This window comes from Sturnira hondurensis, unplaced genomic scaffold (assembly GCF_014824575.4).
Source record: "Sturnira hondurensis isolate 20B ecotype Veracruz unplaced genomic scaffold, ASM1482457v3 Scaffold0000880, whole genome shotgun sequence".
NCBI classification, from domain to species: Eukaryota; Metazoa; Chordata; class Mammalia; order Chiroptera; family Phyllostomidae; genus Sturnira; species Sturnira hondurensis.
The window spans coordinates 7,520,161-7,538,325 of NW_028073511.1; the positions used below are offsets into that span (position 1 = coordinate 7,520,161).

An 18,165-nucleotide genomic window follows, 5' to 3' on the forward strand; every position below is an offset into this window, starting at 1 on the left:
CCCCAGGGTCTGATAGCAGCATACCACTGATGCCTGCCTAAGGGCCACATCCGCCACCCATCCCTGAGCCCCCAACTCTGCCCTCTTTGCAGACATAACTGTAGAACAAGCCTGTGCCTGGAAAGCATATGGTGATTGGTGGACGTCATCATTCCCCGCTAAAACCAAGGCAGTTAAGAAGATCTCCTCCGCCGAGGTCTTCCGAGGAGGTGAGCCAAAAGCTTAAAATATGAAGAGGGAAGTTCCTGTGACTTTAGCGAGTTCCAATCTATGGGATTTGTGCAACTATTAATAAAAGCACCAGCCTCTAGGGCTCTCTGTCCCTTATCCGCCTTTTCTGTTCTTCAATAACTTCTATCAGAGTTCCAAAGTAACCCTCATCTTGAGTGTCAGTTTTCCCTAGAGATGGAGAAGGATGTGGGAATCTCTAATAGAGAAGGGAATGTCTTCTTTAAAATGGCCCTTCCAAACAGTCTCAAAAACAAAACAGAACAACACCATAGTAACTCAAAAGGCTATGAGCTTGCCATAGGGAATCACCTATGTCAGGGGTGCCCACACCTGACTGATGATTATGCACACCTAGGAAATTTACACACACAGGCATTTTAGAACTTCAACCGACCTGAACCAAAGTAGAATCTTCATGGGTTAGGCCCAGAAATCTGTATTTTTTTTTCAGTACCCACTGGTGCTTCTGTCATCAAGCACATTTGGGGTCTAACATTCTAATCCAAATGAGGAAACTGAAAAAGTAATCTTGGGGAACCAAGATCAGCTCTTAACCTTGTTTTTGGCTTTAGCTTTGCGTGTTGCTTGCAGCGCCATCTGCTGGTGCTCCTGGTGGGGGGTGGGGGCAAACAATCATGCAGTCTCCAAGCATATTTGCTTACTCTCATCTTTCCTCTTTTGTCTGAGGGAGCTGATACTTGCTCACCTCTTTCTTCAGGGACACCGAGTGGATCCCAGGTGATCATAATGAAGGTAACAATAATAAGAGCAGCCGCCATTTATCCATTACCTGGTCATTTCCAGGGCCATGAGGATAGTATACAGACCCCCATTTTGCAGATGACAAAACTGAGGTCTAAAGAGTTGAAGCCGCACGGACAGCAAACATCAGAGCTAAGATTTGAAGCCACATTTTTCTGACTCCAAAGTTCATTTTATTTTAATCATATCCTGCAGTGACTCAAATAGAAGAAGGTAATGAAAGTGACCACTCTGTAAATCCTAAAGTACCACAAAAATATATGGTATTATTGTTAGATGTGTCTTTGGAACATGGTGTGCAATTCTTAGAGTATGTTTTAAAACAAAATTAAATTGAAAGGCAAAATTATTAATAATAAATGGGAGAATTATCTAAAACTTTGTTCAGTTTGATTCAACATAATAAATGACTTAGAAATCCACAGTGAGGAAAAACATAATGACCCATTGCCATTGACATTCATGGATTTTGACACCAACCTTTGCTGAGATTGTTCCTTGGTTTATTGATCTCTAAGTAACTTGACTATTTATTAAGTGCCTATTTCCCAGGCACTGTCCTCAGTGTTGGGACACAGGCATACTGTGCTCACAGCCTCAGACAGGCCTACAGTTGGCGATAAAAATGGCAAACCTATCCCATCATCTCTCTCAAACCTGAGGACTTCGGAGCTTGGGAAGGTGATACTCCTGTCCTGCCTCGGGTGACAAGGGGCCCAGAAGGAACAGAAGAAGACTGTTCCCACCTCCCTGTGAGTGTGTATTTCAGAGGCCTTCCACACTCCTCTGCTGTCTCTGGACCATCTGATTTCAGTTTAATGTGTTTTCTTTGTCTTTAGCTCCTTCGTACTCCTGTTGTTTGTCTGAATTTTTCTGACTCATCAATGCCCCAGGGGAAGGTAGCACATTCCAGGTGTTATTGTGTCTCAGACGGAGGCCTATTGGCAAGTCCAGGAGGCACAAGCCAACCAGGAGTTCCCCTCTCCTTCCTCATAAATCACTGCCACCACACAGCACTTGTCTTAAAGAGACACTTCTGGAAAGTTGGACACAAACTGCAACAAGCAATTCTGTCTTAATCACAGCTGTTAGAGCAAACGATACCATTTTGCCCAACAATTCTAACAGAAATTACGGCTTCTCAAAAGTCAGAGCCTAAGTAGACCCATAATTAATTTCCCACCTGCAAAAGAATGAAAGCTGCTAAATTCATCCAGGAGAAATCAGGTGGGTGTGGCTTTCTCTTGACCAAAGGGGACAATGCTTCTTTATCACTGGGCTTGGCTTTTATTTCTCCCCCACAGCTCTGTAGCAGGTAAATATTAAGGCTGTTTTTAGGCTCGTTTTTCTGTTTTGTTGGCATGTTCTAGCAGGTAGCAAATTGGCAGCATCCTAGTCAAAGGATCCTTTTCTCCCACTAGGTTTTAAAAAGGTTCGCTCACACGGGGGTGAGCATCAGAACCCCTGGCTGGGGCTTCCCTGGCAGGTGTGGGTGAGGACAGTGGGGAAGCACTGTGCCAGGAAGCCCCGGGCTGTGACGTCTGGAGAAAAGCGTCAGTCCTACCCTTCATACGCCCAAAGTGTCAAAGTCAGCCTCATACAAAGTTCTTTTCTGAGTACAGTGAAGACAGTGGTAGCTGTGCTCCTTGCTCTACAAAGCTGCTCCAAGAGTCATGGGATCTCACCGGCCAGATACACACGTATGAGCGTGGACTTTGACTCAGGGAGAGCTGGGTGGGCTGCGCTCTTACCTGAGCAGGCCATTAACCTCTGTGAACTTTGCAACTCATTTCGTTGTTAATAAAAAAGTATTAAAACAAACAGAAACCAAATAATCTCATTAACATTTTAAAAGGATTATGTACATGTTATTTAATCATCCCAACAAACCTGTAATGTAATACATATGTGTGTGATACATGTGATACATACATAGATAGGTACTATATATATAATAAATTATTTAGCATTCACATATATTTATATGTATATATGTGGTTTGCGGGATAGATGTAATACGCATGTATATATAAATATGCACACATATGTTTGTGTGTGATAGATGTGATATATGCATGCATGTGGCTGTGTGTAATGTTTGTGTGCATGTGGTTGTGTGTGATAGATGTGGTGTGTGTATACACATACATCACATCTATCGCATATATATATATATATATCTGTAATATATATATATTATATATTGTATGTAAATGTATGTCAGATATAAATGTATGTCAAGGGCCCAACAAGCCATATAACTGAGCAAAGTGGTTTAGGAAGAAGTCCATAGTGCTCTGAGAATAAATAGGATTAATGATCCTACCTTTAGGGGCAATTCTATCCCAAACCCTAAAAACCTGGTCCAGTATCTCAAAAGAAAATTTCTTTTGAGAATTCTTTTTCTCAGAACCACTGTTTGACCCTTTCTGGTGTTAAGACTCCAGAGAGGGAGCTGCGTGCGTACATGAAAGAGAATACCACCCTAAAAGTCAGAGCCCAGTGTTTTCACCCACCTACTTAACACCCCGAGCAGAATGGAGACCCGTCCGTGTGGCCTCTGTTGCATGTCACCCTCCTATTGCTTCCTCTCATTGTTTCCCTGGAAAGTGACACTCTTATTACAACGCCCATTCCAGGTACCTGTGGCCTTTCCACAGCCATTTCTTACTTCAGTAAATTTGTGAAAGCACCAAGGCCAATTCATCTCCTGCAGATGGTGAGTTGAGTGATCAACAAATCCAAAATGACTGGAGGCTCAAGAGCATGGAAGGCCACGTATAATAAATGGAAAGCAGGTTTTCATGGTGGTTTATCATTATCATGAATGTTTTTAATGGAGGCACGTCTGGGAAAAGTTTGGAATTTCAAATCCTCAGACGTAGATGAGGTTTCCTCCCCTGCTGGTGCCGTGGGTCACAGACGGCCCCCTCAGAAGTGCAGGAAGACGGTACTTTCACGGTTGTCTGGTCACCAACTGCCCCCGAGGAAGGGGGCAGCCTGAGCCCTAGAAGAAGCTAGCAGAAACCCAGAGCTAGAACTCACCCACCAATAGTTTGATTTTAAAAAGAAAAGTCTTTCAAAATGCTGCGTGGGGATGCCCAGGCCCTGCTCCTGTCACGGGGCGCAGGGAAGGCACGGGGAAGAAACAATGGTGCTTGTTTTGAAGCGTAGAAAGTGCAGTCTGTGCTGCAGACCGCCTCAAGCAAGGAGGGGAGCAAACGGGAGCGAGGGCCCCTTGGGGATAGAAAACCAGGCTAAAACAGAAGCACAAAGAGAAGAGATGAGAAAGGAAAGGGGGAAAGGAAGGAAAGGAAAAGAAAATAATCAGTGGTAGGACCTTCCAATGAGGATTTCAAGAGCTTGATAAAATGTGGTCCAGTTCTCATTTCCCATCAGGGAGTCTGGTTGCTGCGCCGTGAAAGGCTCTAACAGGTACCCTCCCCAGACCTCAGGGTAAGCCTGCTCCCTCTGGCAGCCCAGCATCTCTTTCAGACAGAGAGACAGAGTAGACCAAGTCACAGCACGTCTGGAAAAGGATTCAGTCACAATGCTATAGTTAAAAAGTTTTACCTTCTACACAGCACAGCCATGAGGCCAGCAGACTCAACTATAGGAACGTATCCCCTGAACTCACAAAGGGGCAGCCATGACAGAGACATGCACTCTCTTCATTCGCTCACTCACTTGTTGAGAAACTGGGCCAGAAGCCAGGCTAGAGAGAGGAAGAGAGTTCAAGGGAGCCCATGTCTACTGGGGATGACAAACAGGAAGCAAAATAATTACAATGCATCGGGACACTCTTGTGCTATGGGAATGTATCAAGGGCAATGAGAACCCAGAAAAGCTGCCCCACCCTGTCTGGGGATTTGATGGAAGGCCTTACAAGGGCAGGAACCCGTGTGAATTGAGACTTAAGTCAAAGTCCCTTAGACAAAGGGTGGGAGTCAGTGGGCAGAGCACTGACCGTGTGAAAGGGAACGGGGAAGAGAACGGGAGGGACAGCAAGCTGGGGTTCAGTAGGACTCAAGCAGGTGATTAGATTTCATTTTCAAGACAATTGAAAGCACGTGGATTTTATCCAGGGAAATAAAAGCATCAGATTGATGCTTCTGAAGGATTCTTATGAGGGAGGGAGGAGAGTCTGGTCCGGGGAGACACCAGCCAGCAGATGTACACCGACTCCTGCCCAGGCCCTGCACGTGGGCCAGGGCACCAAGGGTCATTGCGCACAGGAGTGTCCACAGCTCTCTCCTCGCCTCAACCCTCCAAAGGTCAGAGTCCTATATTTTCTAGACCATCTTTTGAGATTTATTGGGAAAATGAAAGTGGGGGACAGAGGAGAAGGACTTGAGTCTAGTGGTTAAGGTGATGCACCGTATAAAGTGACAAGAACAGGACAGGTCAAAAAGGCCAAAGGAAAGGCTGCTGCGTGGAGAGCGGTGGGTGCAGGGCAGCGGAGGAGACGGGCACAGGCTGTGGGAGAGGAAAGTGGGATTACAACATGGCTAAGATTCATTCAATACCACTTGGTAGAGGTCCTTTGTAATTACTTCTAGATATTGAACCCTGATGTGTTTGGAGACTGAATTATGTGGATCGCAGTGTTTTCAAAAGCCAGAGCAAACGTCATTTAATCAGACGCACTAGAAGTGATTGCCAAGCAAAGGGTCTACATACCTGCTCGTTTTTGCCTGAGTGGATCCTGCCCTGCCAGTTCATGTTCACGGAGATTCTGAAAGAACATTTTAGAAAATTGTCAGTGAGTGGTAGAGATGTCTTTTCACTATGACTTTCTGATCACATGCCCCCAATGTTAGAACTGAGGTTAGGGCTGCAGATTTGGCATTAGCACCGTGTGCCCCGTGGGGGCCAGGTAAACAGCAACTCACTGATGGTGAAAATGACACGAAATTGACTCTGTACTGTGACCTGAGAATTCACTTTTTATAGATTGGTCTCGAGATCCAGGAGTGGAAGAACTCTCACCGTATCTCAGTGTCTCAGAGTTCCTGCAGTTTGAGTCCTGCCAAGAAATATAAATTGTGGTGTTCTCAACTTGTGCACTCTGCCTAAGACTTGAACCCTGAGTCAGTCCAGTGACCTTTCCGACAAGTCTCACGACCTGTTCTTGGCACTCAGCCTGACCCCACACCAGTATTTCTGCGGCATTAGGGTGACTTAGATTGTCCAGGCTTAGGAATTATTTCCTCCTTCCCCGGTCCTTTCTCTCCAAGATGGTTGCTGCCTGTGGCAGGGATCACAACAGCTAGCTCTGGAGTCAGACTTCCCCGGGGGCAAGTCTGTACCACTCAGTAGCTATGTGACCTTGAGGAATTTGTTTACCCTCTCTGAGCCTCAGTGTTCTTTTCTCTAAAATGGAATAATAATGGTACCGACCTTACAAAATTGTTATGAGAATTGAGCAAACTCAATGTGGCACATAGTATGCTCTTCATAAAAGTTAGTTATAGCACACAGAGCGATAGTTAATAACAAGGACTCTGCAGACATTGTATTCAAATTTGAGCTTTGTGGTGAAATGGCTATGTGACTTTGGGCAAGTTACTGAATCTCTCTCTGTCTCAGTACTCACTTATAATACAGAAACAAAAATAGCTAGCCTCGGGAGAGTTTCAAATGCTTAATAAATGCAAAGCCCTGAAACTAGTTTTGGTAATGAGACAGGGTTTCACGTTGTTCTGGGAGCACCATTGACACGGGCCCACCTTCCTGCACACTGCCTCTTGCTTCATCTCTGTAAAGCTCTATCTGCTGTCATCACATGGCTTCTTGTTTAAGAACTGGTATTGCTTGGCTTTGCCACTGGGATCTCTGCCAGCTATAGAGTTGGTAATCACACCTTGATCTGAAACCCGCCTCCGAGCTCATCCCTGCCTCCAGGTGGGCTTTCCCAATCCAGACTCCCTTCAAGGTCCAGTAGAAGAGCCCAGCCTCTAGGAAGTCTGCCCACAGAGGAGTGTCTTTTACCATGAACTTAACTCTATACGCCCAAGAACCTCACCCGAGGCAAAGCTCCTTCTGCTATCTGTGGTGTCCACTATTATTTTCTAGTTATCTCACATTATAATGAAAACAAAAACACTAATTACTAAGCTGTATTCAACACCCTGTGCCAGACACTGTTAAGTATTTGAGATAGGCTAACTTATTTAATGCTCATGACAGCCTAAGATGGGGCTACTGCTATTATCCACATTTCGCTGGACCTGGTGAGAAAATACAGGTATAATGAGGTCAAAAACTTTGTGAAGGTCACACAGCCTTTAAATAGCAGAGCCAGGATTTGAACCCAGCTTGCCTGGCGCCAAAGTCTGCAGTTGTCCACACAAGCATTGCATCATTTAATCAGGAGTACCCCAGGGAACTGTGGCTTGTCTCAGGGACCCAGACTCTGTCTTGTACTTTTTCTTTCTTTAGTGCCTTCTCCTATCCCCTCCTTTTCAATGACTAGTTTTAATATCCATAGGAACTGAGGAGAAACTATGCATCTGATAGTTCATAAATGTTCTTGAAGAAATGAATAAAGCAGTGATGGATAATGATTGAAATTTCAAAAGCCCAGTTGCTACTTCATTAGCAATGAGGCAGGAACCAGACCAGGAAGGAGCAGAGTCAACACACAGGGCTGGTTCCTGTCCAGTTTCCCCAGGGGCCTGCTTTGGCTTAGCCCTGGGTGGAGGTGAGGGGTCTTCGGCTACATTCCTGCCTCCGTCCTCCCCGGGCCCTGTGGGTGGGGAGTGGGGAGCCACCGGCAGCCTTCTCTGTCCACTCTTCACAGACTGTATTTGGGGGACTCAGCCCTGGAGAAGGTGACCATTGGCAGTCACCTGTGGTCAGCTCATCCAGACCCAGATTATATTTTCTCCATTTCCCAGTGGGGCTAAAGAACTGCGGACTTACTGCTGGCAGTTATACCCTGAAATGAAGATATATTACATTTCTCTCGTGTAAAGTGTTATGTTTGAAATCTTCAGGACCATAAGGGTGACTCGCCTCTCCTTTCTGCAAAATGATTCAGCAGGTCTGGGTGGGGGTCTGTGTGAAGAAAGCCGCCTTTTGAACTAGCACTTCCCTCAGTGTGAGAACACATTTTGAATAATGTTGCTCCTTAAGTCTTTCCTCCATCTTGGTGATTCTCTGGAACTTTCGGGGAACATCTTTGCAAAGGAAGGGCTGCTTCTAAACTGTCACCTACTGCCTCTCTGTGGTCCGATGAGGATTCACAGCTTTTTGTGAGAAGAGCCTACATTTTGTTTTTAGCCCTGAGATCACTGGGGAGAATGAAAACATACTGAGAGCAATAAGACCTCTGAGGAGTTCCCCAGGGGTGGTGCAACTCTCCCAGAACTGAGAAGGGACAAGGATCCAAATTGTGGGGCCTGAACTTCAACAAGGCAAATGCCGGAGTCACACGGAGAACTGAATCCCACCACCCCTGGCTCCTCCTGGTCGGAAAAGCCGTGCACTCACTCTAAGCCTCAGTGTCTTACATTATGGAAAATAATGTGCTGAGGCACAGCAAATGCTTGTGCACTCTCTAGCAGTGGAGTGTGCCCATGTGTCAGACTGGCCTGGGGCTCATGGGGGGCTCACTTTGCCCTCCTGAGTCCTCATGTTACCCAGTTCTGGGATCTCTGAGATTCCAGAACTCGCCTTTTTCCTTAAACTTGGGGTGCTGAAGAGAACTCAGGCGGGAACACAGATCCTGCCAAGGGTTCTCAATACTCAGCTAAACATTTACTTTAGACAAGATAACAGAGCCTCCGACTGGGCTCCCCTCAGCTTGACCATGTAGAAGTGCCCAGATGAGTGTCTGAGCGACAATGGCCAGCTCCGTCCACAAGGAATTTCCTGATGGCCAGGCTTCAGGAAGTCCAGGTCACGAAGGTCACGAATTCCAGGAAACACCCCACCTGTTGGACATGAGGACTTTACAAATAACCATGGAGGTGGGGGCAGCGGCCTGAAGTAAGCCCGGCAAATCAGTCAGCAGTGAGAGGTGACATTTTACACAGAAAAAAGAAAACTCCTATGGAACCTGGCCACAGGGTGGTCCTCAAACGTCCCAGCTGTCACCAGACCTCACACCTCGTGGAGGCCCCCTACTCACTCCTCTCTGTCTTGGCCTGGAATCCCAGAGATTTGCCTCCATGTTAAATAATTGTCTCAGCAAGGGTCCTGTCAGAATGTCTCCTGACATTCTAGTTAGCCACTCTAACTAACACAGATTTATTTTTACTATAATAGTACAAATAACTAGCAAATCTTAAGTACATGCTCTGTGCTAGTCATTGTGCTAGGGCATGCATGTATCAGAACGTTTCACCCTTTCGATAAACTAATGAGGAGATACTGTTTATTCTCATGTTATGTAGACAGAAGAGGTAAAGGGAGATAATGAAATGCGACTAAGTTTCCAAAGCCAGCGAGGGTCAGAGGTGGGCTTCAGACTCGGGGCTGAGGCCAGAGTGGAGAGTCTATATGGCCTTGCCGCTGGAAGTGTGGTCTTTGGAACAGGGGTAACGGCAACTTGTCAGAAATGCCGTGCTGGGGCCCACCCCAGACTTGCTGAGTTGAAATCCACATTTTGAGAAGGTCCCCAGGTGGATTCACACACACGCTGAAGTTTGACGAGCTGCATTATCAGACGTTAAGAGCCCATCACCCCTATTTGCGTGCCCATGTGCACAGAAGCATTATTCACAATAACCAGGAGGTAGAAACAACCCAAGGGGCCATCAATGGATTAATGAGTATAGAAAACGTAGGATATACATACAATGGGTCATTATTTAGTCTTAAGAAAGGAAGGAAATTCTGACGCATATTATTACTACATAGATTCATTTTTAGGACATTATGCTAAGTGAAAGAAGCCAGTCACCAAAAGACAAATAGTGTGTGATTTCATTTATGTGAAGTACTTAGAGTAGTCAAAATTAGAGAGACAGGAAGTAGAACAGTGGCTGTCAGGTGCTGGGGAGGGGGCAACGCAAAGTTGCTATTTAATAGATACAGATTTTCCGTTTTGCAAGGTGGAAAATTCTGCAGATTGGTTGCATGACCCTGAATACATTTAACTACTTATAAATGTCAAAATGGTAAATTTTATTCAAAAAGCTACAATTAAAAAATCTCATCACCACGCATTGTATTTAACATGGTGGAAGGCCAGCTGTGGAAGCTGGGAGGCAGCTGAGGGCCGTGTAAGCTGATCAGGCTCAAGTGCAGCACTCCGAGGGGGGTCTTTGGCCTTTGGGCTGTATGAAAATATTATATCTTGAATGCAAACCTAGGGAGGAAAAGGGGGTCCTTCTGGGGTGGCCGTGGGACCTTCCAGAAGGATCAAGTTCAAATTCTGCTAGCAGTTCTGTGAGGTGAGTGGCTTATCTCCTGACAGTCTGTACCACCACATAGAGGGAGGGGATTTGCTAGCGTCACTGCGCTGAGGGCCAGCCTGGCGCAGCAGGAGGAAGCGGCTGCAACCAGGGCACTAGGGACGCTCTGGAGCACAGGTGAGGCTAAGCCCACTGCTGAGCTTACCTCACGCTCTGGCTTCCTCCCCACACGCCTGGGGTGACTAGAGATCTGCACCAGCCCTGTGAATCCACAGGAAATGTAAGCATCTGCCACCTCTGTGTGTATATGAGCAAGTTGCTGCACCTGACTGTACGGGTTACACCTGCTCACTGGAGTTTGGGAGACACACAGCTATACCACCCAAGTCATGAGAGATGTAACAGAAAAGACAAAGGAAACCTAGGTGAAACTGTGAAAGACACAAAAACAAAAAATAAGAGGTGCATAAAGCCATAAAACAAAATCCTGAAAGTAGGATCAAACATCTTAAATATGACATTAAATATGAATATATTATACTCTACAATCAGGCAGGTTTACTCAGATTTGATTTCAAAGGGAAAAAAAGACTTTAAACACGTGTTTACATACAAACTATTAAAGCACAGTGATATATTAAAGGCTAAACAAGAAATAAAAGACAAAGATAGGAGACCACAAATCAAAAACAGGGCTGACAATTGGAATAGAAGGCAAGGAATTAAAATTAAAAAGTACTGAGCATGGCAAAAAGAGACATTTTACAATGCTAAAATGAGTAAATGGAGCTGTAACAATGGTGACAGACTAAAAAACACAGCACTGAAATACTTTTTAAAAAATCAGGAGAAAGAAAGCATCACAGGAGGAGAAATAATAACAGCAAACAGTTATACAACATTTCAGAGATGCCTGGGCCTGTTCTAAGACTGCTTATAATATTCACTAATTTAATTATCATAACAATCACAGGAAGTCAGTACTATCATAATCACTGTTTTAGAGAGGAAGAAACTGAGACAGGAGGGAATTATTCCATCAGTCTCCCAAGATTTCATAGCCCCTGACAGGCTTTGTCTTTGCTGCATGGAATAGGCTAAGGAAGAAACAACTCCATAATATGTGAAAAAAAGAAAAATAATAAAATAATAATAATGGAGCACTTATCACCCCTGTAGTTAAGGTGAACTCCTACTAACTTACCAAAGGCAAAATGACCTGGATAATTTGTCAGCAAAAACCTTAGATGATATCTACAGCTCCTTCAGCTGTATCAGTCTACTATCACCCACACAATTAACACCTTTTGAAATGTGTTCCTGTCTGATGCGCAAGTTAAAGTGAATTCTTTGAGAACATCTGTCCTTCTCAATCTTCAAAATCTGCCTCACAGTCACTGTGGTCAATTTCACGGAGCAGGGGGCCAGGCCTGGAGAAGGCAGCGTAGTTAAGGAGGGAAGCCTGGGGGATGTTTCCTGGTTTCAGACAAGCTGTGACCCAATAGATACACTAATATCCATTTATGTTTACCACTCCCTACATCATTTGTAACATTTTGTCAAAGACCCTCAAAAAAATTACTCTGCAATTTCCGTCTGTGACATTCCCAGGAAATCAGAAAAATGTGACAGGGAAAAATATCCCAGGCATGGATTTACTCACCAAAGGATGAACAATAGACTCTGAATTCAAGGTGTTTGTAACTAGGGAAGAATAAATCACAATGATCATGAAGCACAACGTGATTCTCCTTGGATGTTTCATTTCTTCAAGTTTGAGTTGCTTTGCCTGAAATGGAAATATGATGGTTTAGATATAGAACAAGTTATTTATAAAATGTGGAGAGAACTTGCAAAACCCTATCTCGAAAGCCACACTGCAAAAGGACCTTTTCAAGAAGGAAAATAAGGAGCAGAAACATATTGACTCCAGAGTCCCTGCTCCAGACCCTCGGGTGAGGAAATGTCAGGAAGGATGGGGGATGGTCCCTGTGAACAGGACAGAGGTGGCTGACTTTGGGGTTCATTTCCTATTTACACGGAGAAGGAGAGAGAGAAGGAATGAGAAAAGAGAAAGAGAAAAGAGAGGGAAAACAAGAAAAAGAGAAGGACTATTCTGTAAGAAATACTTTTAACATTGGGATCCAGAACATATAATTATGAACAAAAGAATTTAGGGATTAATATTTACCTTTGCTACACAGAACACACTGATATTTTCCAATCTAGTTTATCCTATCTTACCTTATATATATATTTTTTAAATTCTGGTAGCAACCCATTAAATTGACTCCATGACCCACAGTAATGAGCTACAACCCATAAGTATGGAAAATCCTGGACTTAAATCATAAAATTATAAATTGTATTTTATAGTCTTTTATAGTCAAAAAGGTATTCATTTGTATTATGTAATATAGAACATTAATATCATATTGTATTTCACCCTATGTATTGATCTTTGATAGCTACCTTTGTATCACGTGGCATTTACAATGTGGAGTATGAGATGGAAGAATCCCAGCCTCCGTGGCTCTGGGGACCAGGACAAACTCCCTTGTTGAAACTCCTTTCCTTACTTTCCCAGGTCAGGTAGGGGTTAGGACCCAGGATCACTGTAAATCATGTTTCCTTGAATAAATCAGTTCTCTGAGTCCAAGTCCCCCAACCCATGAAATGGGGATGACTATCTAGTACCTCGTCCAATTTTCTTAGACTTTTCTGAAACTCAACCACAATGCACAGCTGTGAAGAGCCCCAGAGGTGCAGTCGCTGTGGTTTTCACCCTGATTGTTAGTGAAGTCCAGAGGGCAACCATCAGGAAGGGCAGTCCTTGGCCCAGACATTGCAGAGAGGGCCTGAGGACCGTGGCCAGGATAACACAGACATGACAGCCAAGACTTACATGCCCGGGAGAATTGTGTTTCAATCACCAGCTGCCAGCCACCTCCTCTTCCTCTTCCCCGTTGAAAAGAGGGAAATATAAGGCCCTGGAAAACTGACCCAATTGGCAAACCTGGCAATCAAATACACTTTTAAAATTCTGCAACTCAATGTATTTTTTTAGAAGATGCTTTGCAATTTAGGTTACAGGAACATACATTTAAGACCAGATGCATTTACTGTAGGGAAATCATAGCAACTCATCGCTTAGTTAGCTATCAGAGGATTTTTCTCCCTTATTGAGAGGGAGTGGGCTTTTGTAGATACTGGGCAGGCTGATTTAGCCTGGTGACAGCAGCTGTTCCTGGGATGGACTGAGCATGTAGGATGCAACCTAATTTTCTCCAGGCCCTAACTTAGTGCATTGTACTAGCTGGTTCCATGGTGAGGCAGTAGCAGTACTACACCCCAATTTTGAAATCACTGAGTGCAGTCAACTCTCTGGCTTGGCACATAAGAAAACAGAATCAGAGAGATAAAGTGATTTGCCCTAAGTCACACAGCTAATTAGTGGCAAGAAATTATATTTCCAGTTGCCTGGTCTAGTGTCTATTCAGAGAAAGCTTTTCTTTATTCTTGTTACTATCTCCCCCAAGAAAATCTCATAGCCCAAATGATACATTAACCCCAGTAAAATAGACAGCTTGCTTTATAAGTGTGACACTACCAGGTATTAGCTGTGTGGCCTTGAAGACTTATTCTTTCTTCTAACCTTTTATTTTCATATCTGAACAGTAGTGATAATTTAGTGATACCATCTGGTCAGTGAGAGGGTGAAATGACATAAACCCTGGAGAGAGCTTAGCAGCATGAAGTATAGTGAGCACCCAGGAAATCACAGAGACTACCATCATCACCATTATCATCCATCATCATTATCGTTCTCATCACCGTCATCATCATCGTCACTGTCGTCATCGTCATCATCATCATTGACAATTACTATGCACAAGCCTATCATAAATGGTTTGCCTGACTGCAGGGTAGTATTATTGTCTAGAATATTAAGAATCCGTGGTTGATCCCTTGAATCCTGACGGATTCAATCCCCAGCTGTGTTTGAGAGGCAGAAACCTTGCTAGGCCTTCATTTTCTCATCTGAAAAGCTGAAGTGTGTATGTGAGTCAGGGGGTTAGGGAGCTTGAGCTAAAGATGAATTCCAACTCGTCTTCCAACTCAGACTGTATGTTTTTATGCTCTATCCAGATGTAACAAGAATCCATTTTTCAATTTGCATAAAACATACCCAGAATAAACAATAAATATTGAGCAGCTGACCAGAGGGCCACATTTAGCCTTGTAAGGGATAACAAGTTAAAATATGTAATATTTTTTAAAGTTCTATGAGTTTGTTAGACGGCCATAATGAAGTCTCATAGGTTGGGTGGCTTAGACAGCAGAAATTAATTTTCACACCATTCTGGAAGTCAGCATTCTAAAATCAAGGTGTTGGCAGGGTTGGCTTCTCCAAGGCCTCTGTCTTTGGCCTGTAGATGACCATCTTCCTCTGGTATCTTCACATGGTCCTCCCTCTGTGCAGGTCTGTGTCTTAATCTCTTCTTCTTATAAGGCCACTGGTCTTATTGGATTGGGATCTAACCTAATGACCTAATTGTAACTTAGTTACCTCTTTAAATATCTCGTCACTGAATAAGGTCACATGCTGAGGTATTGGGGGTTAAGATTTCAACATATCAACTTTGGGCAGACACAACTCAGCCCATAACAAATTCCAACTGTGACCAAGCAAGCCCCTTAGCGCTTCCTGGGCATGACCTCTAATCTTTATGGCAATGCTACAAGATGGGTAATGTGACCGTCATTATTCATGGGAGGAAACTGAGGCTCAGCAGTGTTAAATGTCTGGCTCATTGTTATTAGTGGTAGAGTTGGAATCAGAACCCAAGGCTGTTTTGCTTCAAAGTTGCTGTTTTTTCTACAGGAGGGAGGGAATCACCCAAGCCGAAGGCCATCACATTCGTTTTCTTTCCAAATTAGAGTTAAAATAGCTCTGTCTTCTTTGGTGACAGTGATTGTTCAGGAGAACAATGCCCTCCCAAGCACCATGGCTGAGCCAGTGTCACAGTGTCTGGACAAGCTCCTGAAGGGACCTTCTGAGGGTGGCTCATAGGACTGCTTCCACAAAGCATGCTGTGGGGGTCTTGACTCCCTTTGAAACAGAGATAGCTGCCTCTGCCTCCTTTGCCTGAAACTCTCTTTTCTCTCCCCATTAGATATCAAAACATTGTCCATCATCCTTCAGGGCCTGACCAATGACCCCTGTTACTCCAAAGCTCAATCAACCAAACTCCCCCTCTCCTCAACTCTGTCATGCTTATGGCTTGCACACTCTAAGTCACTTTGGCCATAGGGCAACTTGGAGGCAGATGTGACCTGGCAACCTATTAGCTGGGTAGCCTGCGTAAGTTCTGTAACCTGTATGGGCCTTTATTTTCTCATCTATGAATTAGGATTAAAATACCTACCTCACAGAGTTACAGTGAGGGGTAAATAAGTGAATTAACATTTATTGTACTTAGCACTGTGTCTGGTACATACCAGGCATTTAGTGTTTCTTTCAAGCTTATGCTTTCCTTGTACTCTGTATTTCCTAAAGGTATGCTTCATGCCTTCCCAACAAGATTGAGAGTTTCTTGGGCACAAGGGCCATGACTCATTTCAATTTATGAATGCACAGCACAATTTTGGGCCGGTAAAAGGTAGCCTATATTTGCTGTGCACATTTGATACTATAGGAGGTAGTATATCACACAACCTCACCAAAGAGAATTTCAGGAGAGTGGCATACGCAGAGGCAGCTGCCTCTGTTTCAGAGGGCACAAAGCAGCCCAAAGGGTGATGTTTAGCAGTTTCATGTGCCACTTGTGGCTTCTGTTATATGTCTAATGTTGGCTATTGAATTGCATCAAAACTATTGAATTGATTACCTCTGAGTCCATACTCCCATTAATCCATTCAGTCATTCACCATTGACTGATTGCCTCCTAAATGCATCCCCTTGAAGATTCTAGTTATGTATAGTTTCTTTAGTAGAAGGAGAGCTATAGGTTGGTGATAGGAAGGACTAGGAGTGTGCAGGGCAATGCAAAAAGTGCAATGGAATGCTAAAGATGTGGATCTGGAGACCTCAACCCTGCTATGCATCAGAAGCAGCTGGCATAGATTCTCAGCTCCTATCCCCCAGAAATTATGACTTAATTGCTCTGGGATGATAATGCAACAACAAACAAAAGAAACTCCCTGGGTGATGGTTCTGAGGCACAGCCAGGGATAAAAACCACTGAAGCAGATGTTACACAAATGTTCCAGGAAACTGCCTTAGGTGGCGGTCCCTAGCAATGCTAGTGAGGGGCCGTGTGCTAGGCTAGAGCCAAGAGCAGAGCCCCAGGCTGGAGGAAGGAGAAGACTCCTGGCCAGAGGCTGGTCAAATGTGGGCTCACTTTCACCTCTCACTTCCCTAGTCCCCAAGAGGAGCCAAGGAGAGTATCAAGGCTGGATTCCGCAGGGGAGAGGGGCCAAGGATCCCAGAAGAACACCGAAAGGCAGAGCTGTGTAGTTTAGGAAATAAATTATTTCCAGAAAGAATCCTACTAGTGCCCTATTTAAAAAGAGCTTGGAATCACAATTTAATGATGACCTGACAGATGTGGTCATTTAGTGAACATACCTTGAACTTGCAAGGTACCTTAAGCCCATTTACTCTTTTTCCTACTGCAAGTCTGGGTAGGTCAAGGTTGATGAAGTGTTTCCAAAAAAGCAGCTGACCTGAAGCACTGGTTATTTCTAAGACTGGGGAGAATGGTTTCCTGATGTGTTTCAGGCCCTTTTCACAATAATGTTCCTGACACATAACCACTCTGCAGGAGAATGACATCAGAGACTGTTTCAAGGAACCTAGACCCTCCCTCATCCTCCAAATGCCGTGCTTCTGAGAATCCTGATGGCCTATTCTTGGCAAATGATGTCAGGCGGCTAGACTTCCCTCTCCCTCTCTTCTAACTTCACAGACAGGAAAACAGAGTCAGAGGAGACCAGGAAGCCAGTCATCATCACCACAGGGTTAGGACTGGTCATGAGCTCGCATTTCCCAGCTTTTTCTAAAATACAGCTGGTTCTCACAGGTTGGTAAGTTTTAGTAGAGTGTTCAGGACTGATCGTTTTAAAAGAGAAAGAAATTGGGAATGACACTGGATCATCTTCTCTCTCTCCCTCTCCCTCTCTGCCTGTTTGTCTCCGTGTCTCTTAGCAATTGCCTGTCCTTTACTGCAGGAATTTGTAATGAAAATGAACTTCTAGGGGATTTATGACTAAGGGAACCCCACTGAAGACACATTGCCTTGAAAGCTCTTTGCTTTCAACTGGATAAATTAGGATTTTTGCCTCCATTAGCCAAGTTAAACAGCTTCACCCCAATTTTGTCACTGCTACATATGTGCCACATTGTGTTTTGTTTAAAGAGTCTAAAATCCCTCACAAATTTTCAAATCCAATGTTTCTGAGTCTAATCATAACTATCTATTGCATTTATCCAGCCCACCTGTGACAGCCTACCTCTCACTTACTACACAGTTCAGGCCTTCACTGCCTGTTACATGCACCATTGCATTGACTTCCATTCTTTTCCTCTCTGCCCTATCATCTACATGAATGCAAGGCTGATCTTCCGAAAACACTCTTCTCACGTGCTAGCCCTGTTTATCTTCTGCTTTCTGAATAAAAGCAGTCACTGATACTCAAGGCCCTGAATGACCTGAGTTTTACTTTTCAGAGCTGGCATATTTAATAAGCATCTATAATATTTTGATTACTGAAGCTGTGTGCTTTTTCATAATTTAAAAATAGTGCA

The 18,165-nt window shown here is 44.2% G+C and overlaps 1 protein-coding gene across 4 annotated transcripts in view; it reads right to left on the bottom strand.

Annotated features, from left to right (window-relative positions):
* The window catches only part of ADGRF5 (adhesion G protein-coupled receptor F5), a 99,523-nt gene that overhangs the window by 44,849 nt on the left and 36,509 nt on the right, over nt 1-18,165 (bottom strand). For all 4 annotated transcript variants that reach the window (XM_037054379.1, XM_037054392.1, XM_037054374.1 and 1 more), the window contains exons 2-3: nt 12,019-12,144; nt 5,674-5,728 (exon numbers count right to left, since the gene is read on the bottom strand). In XM_037054379.1, the coding sequence (XP_036910274.1) occupies nt 5,674-5,728; nt 12,019-12,120 (157 nt within the window). In that variant the 5' untranslated portion in view covers nt 12,121-12,144. The remainder of the gene's footprint in view (nt 1-5,673; nt 5,729-12,018; nt 12,145-18,165) is intronic.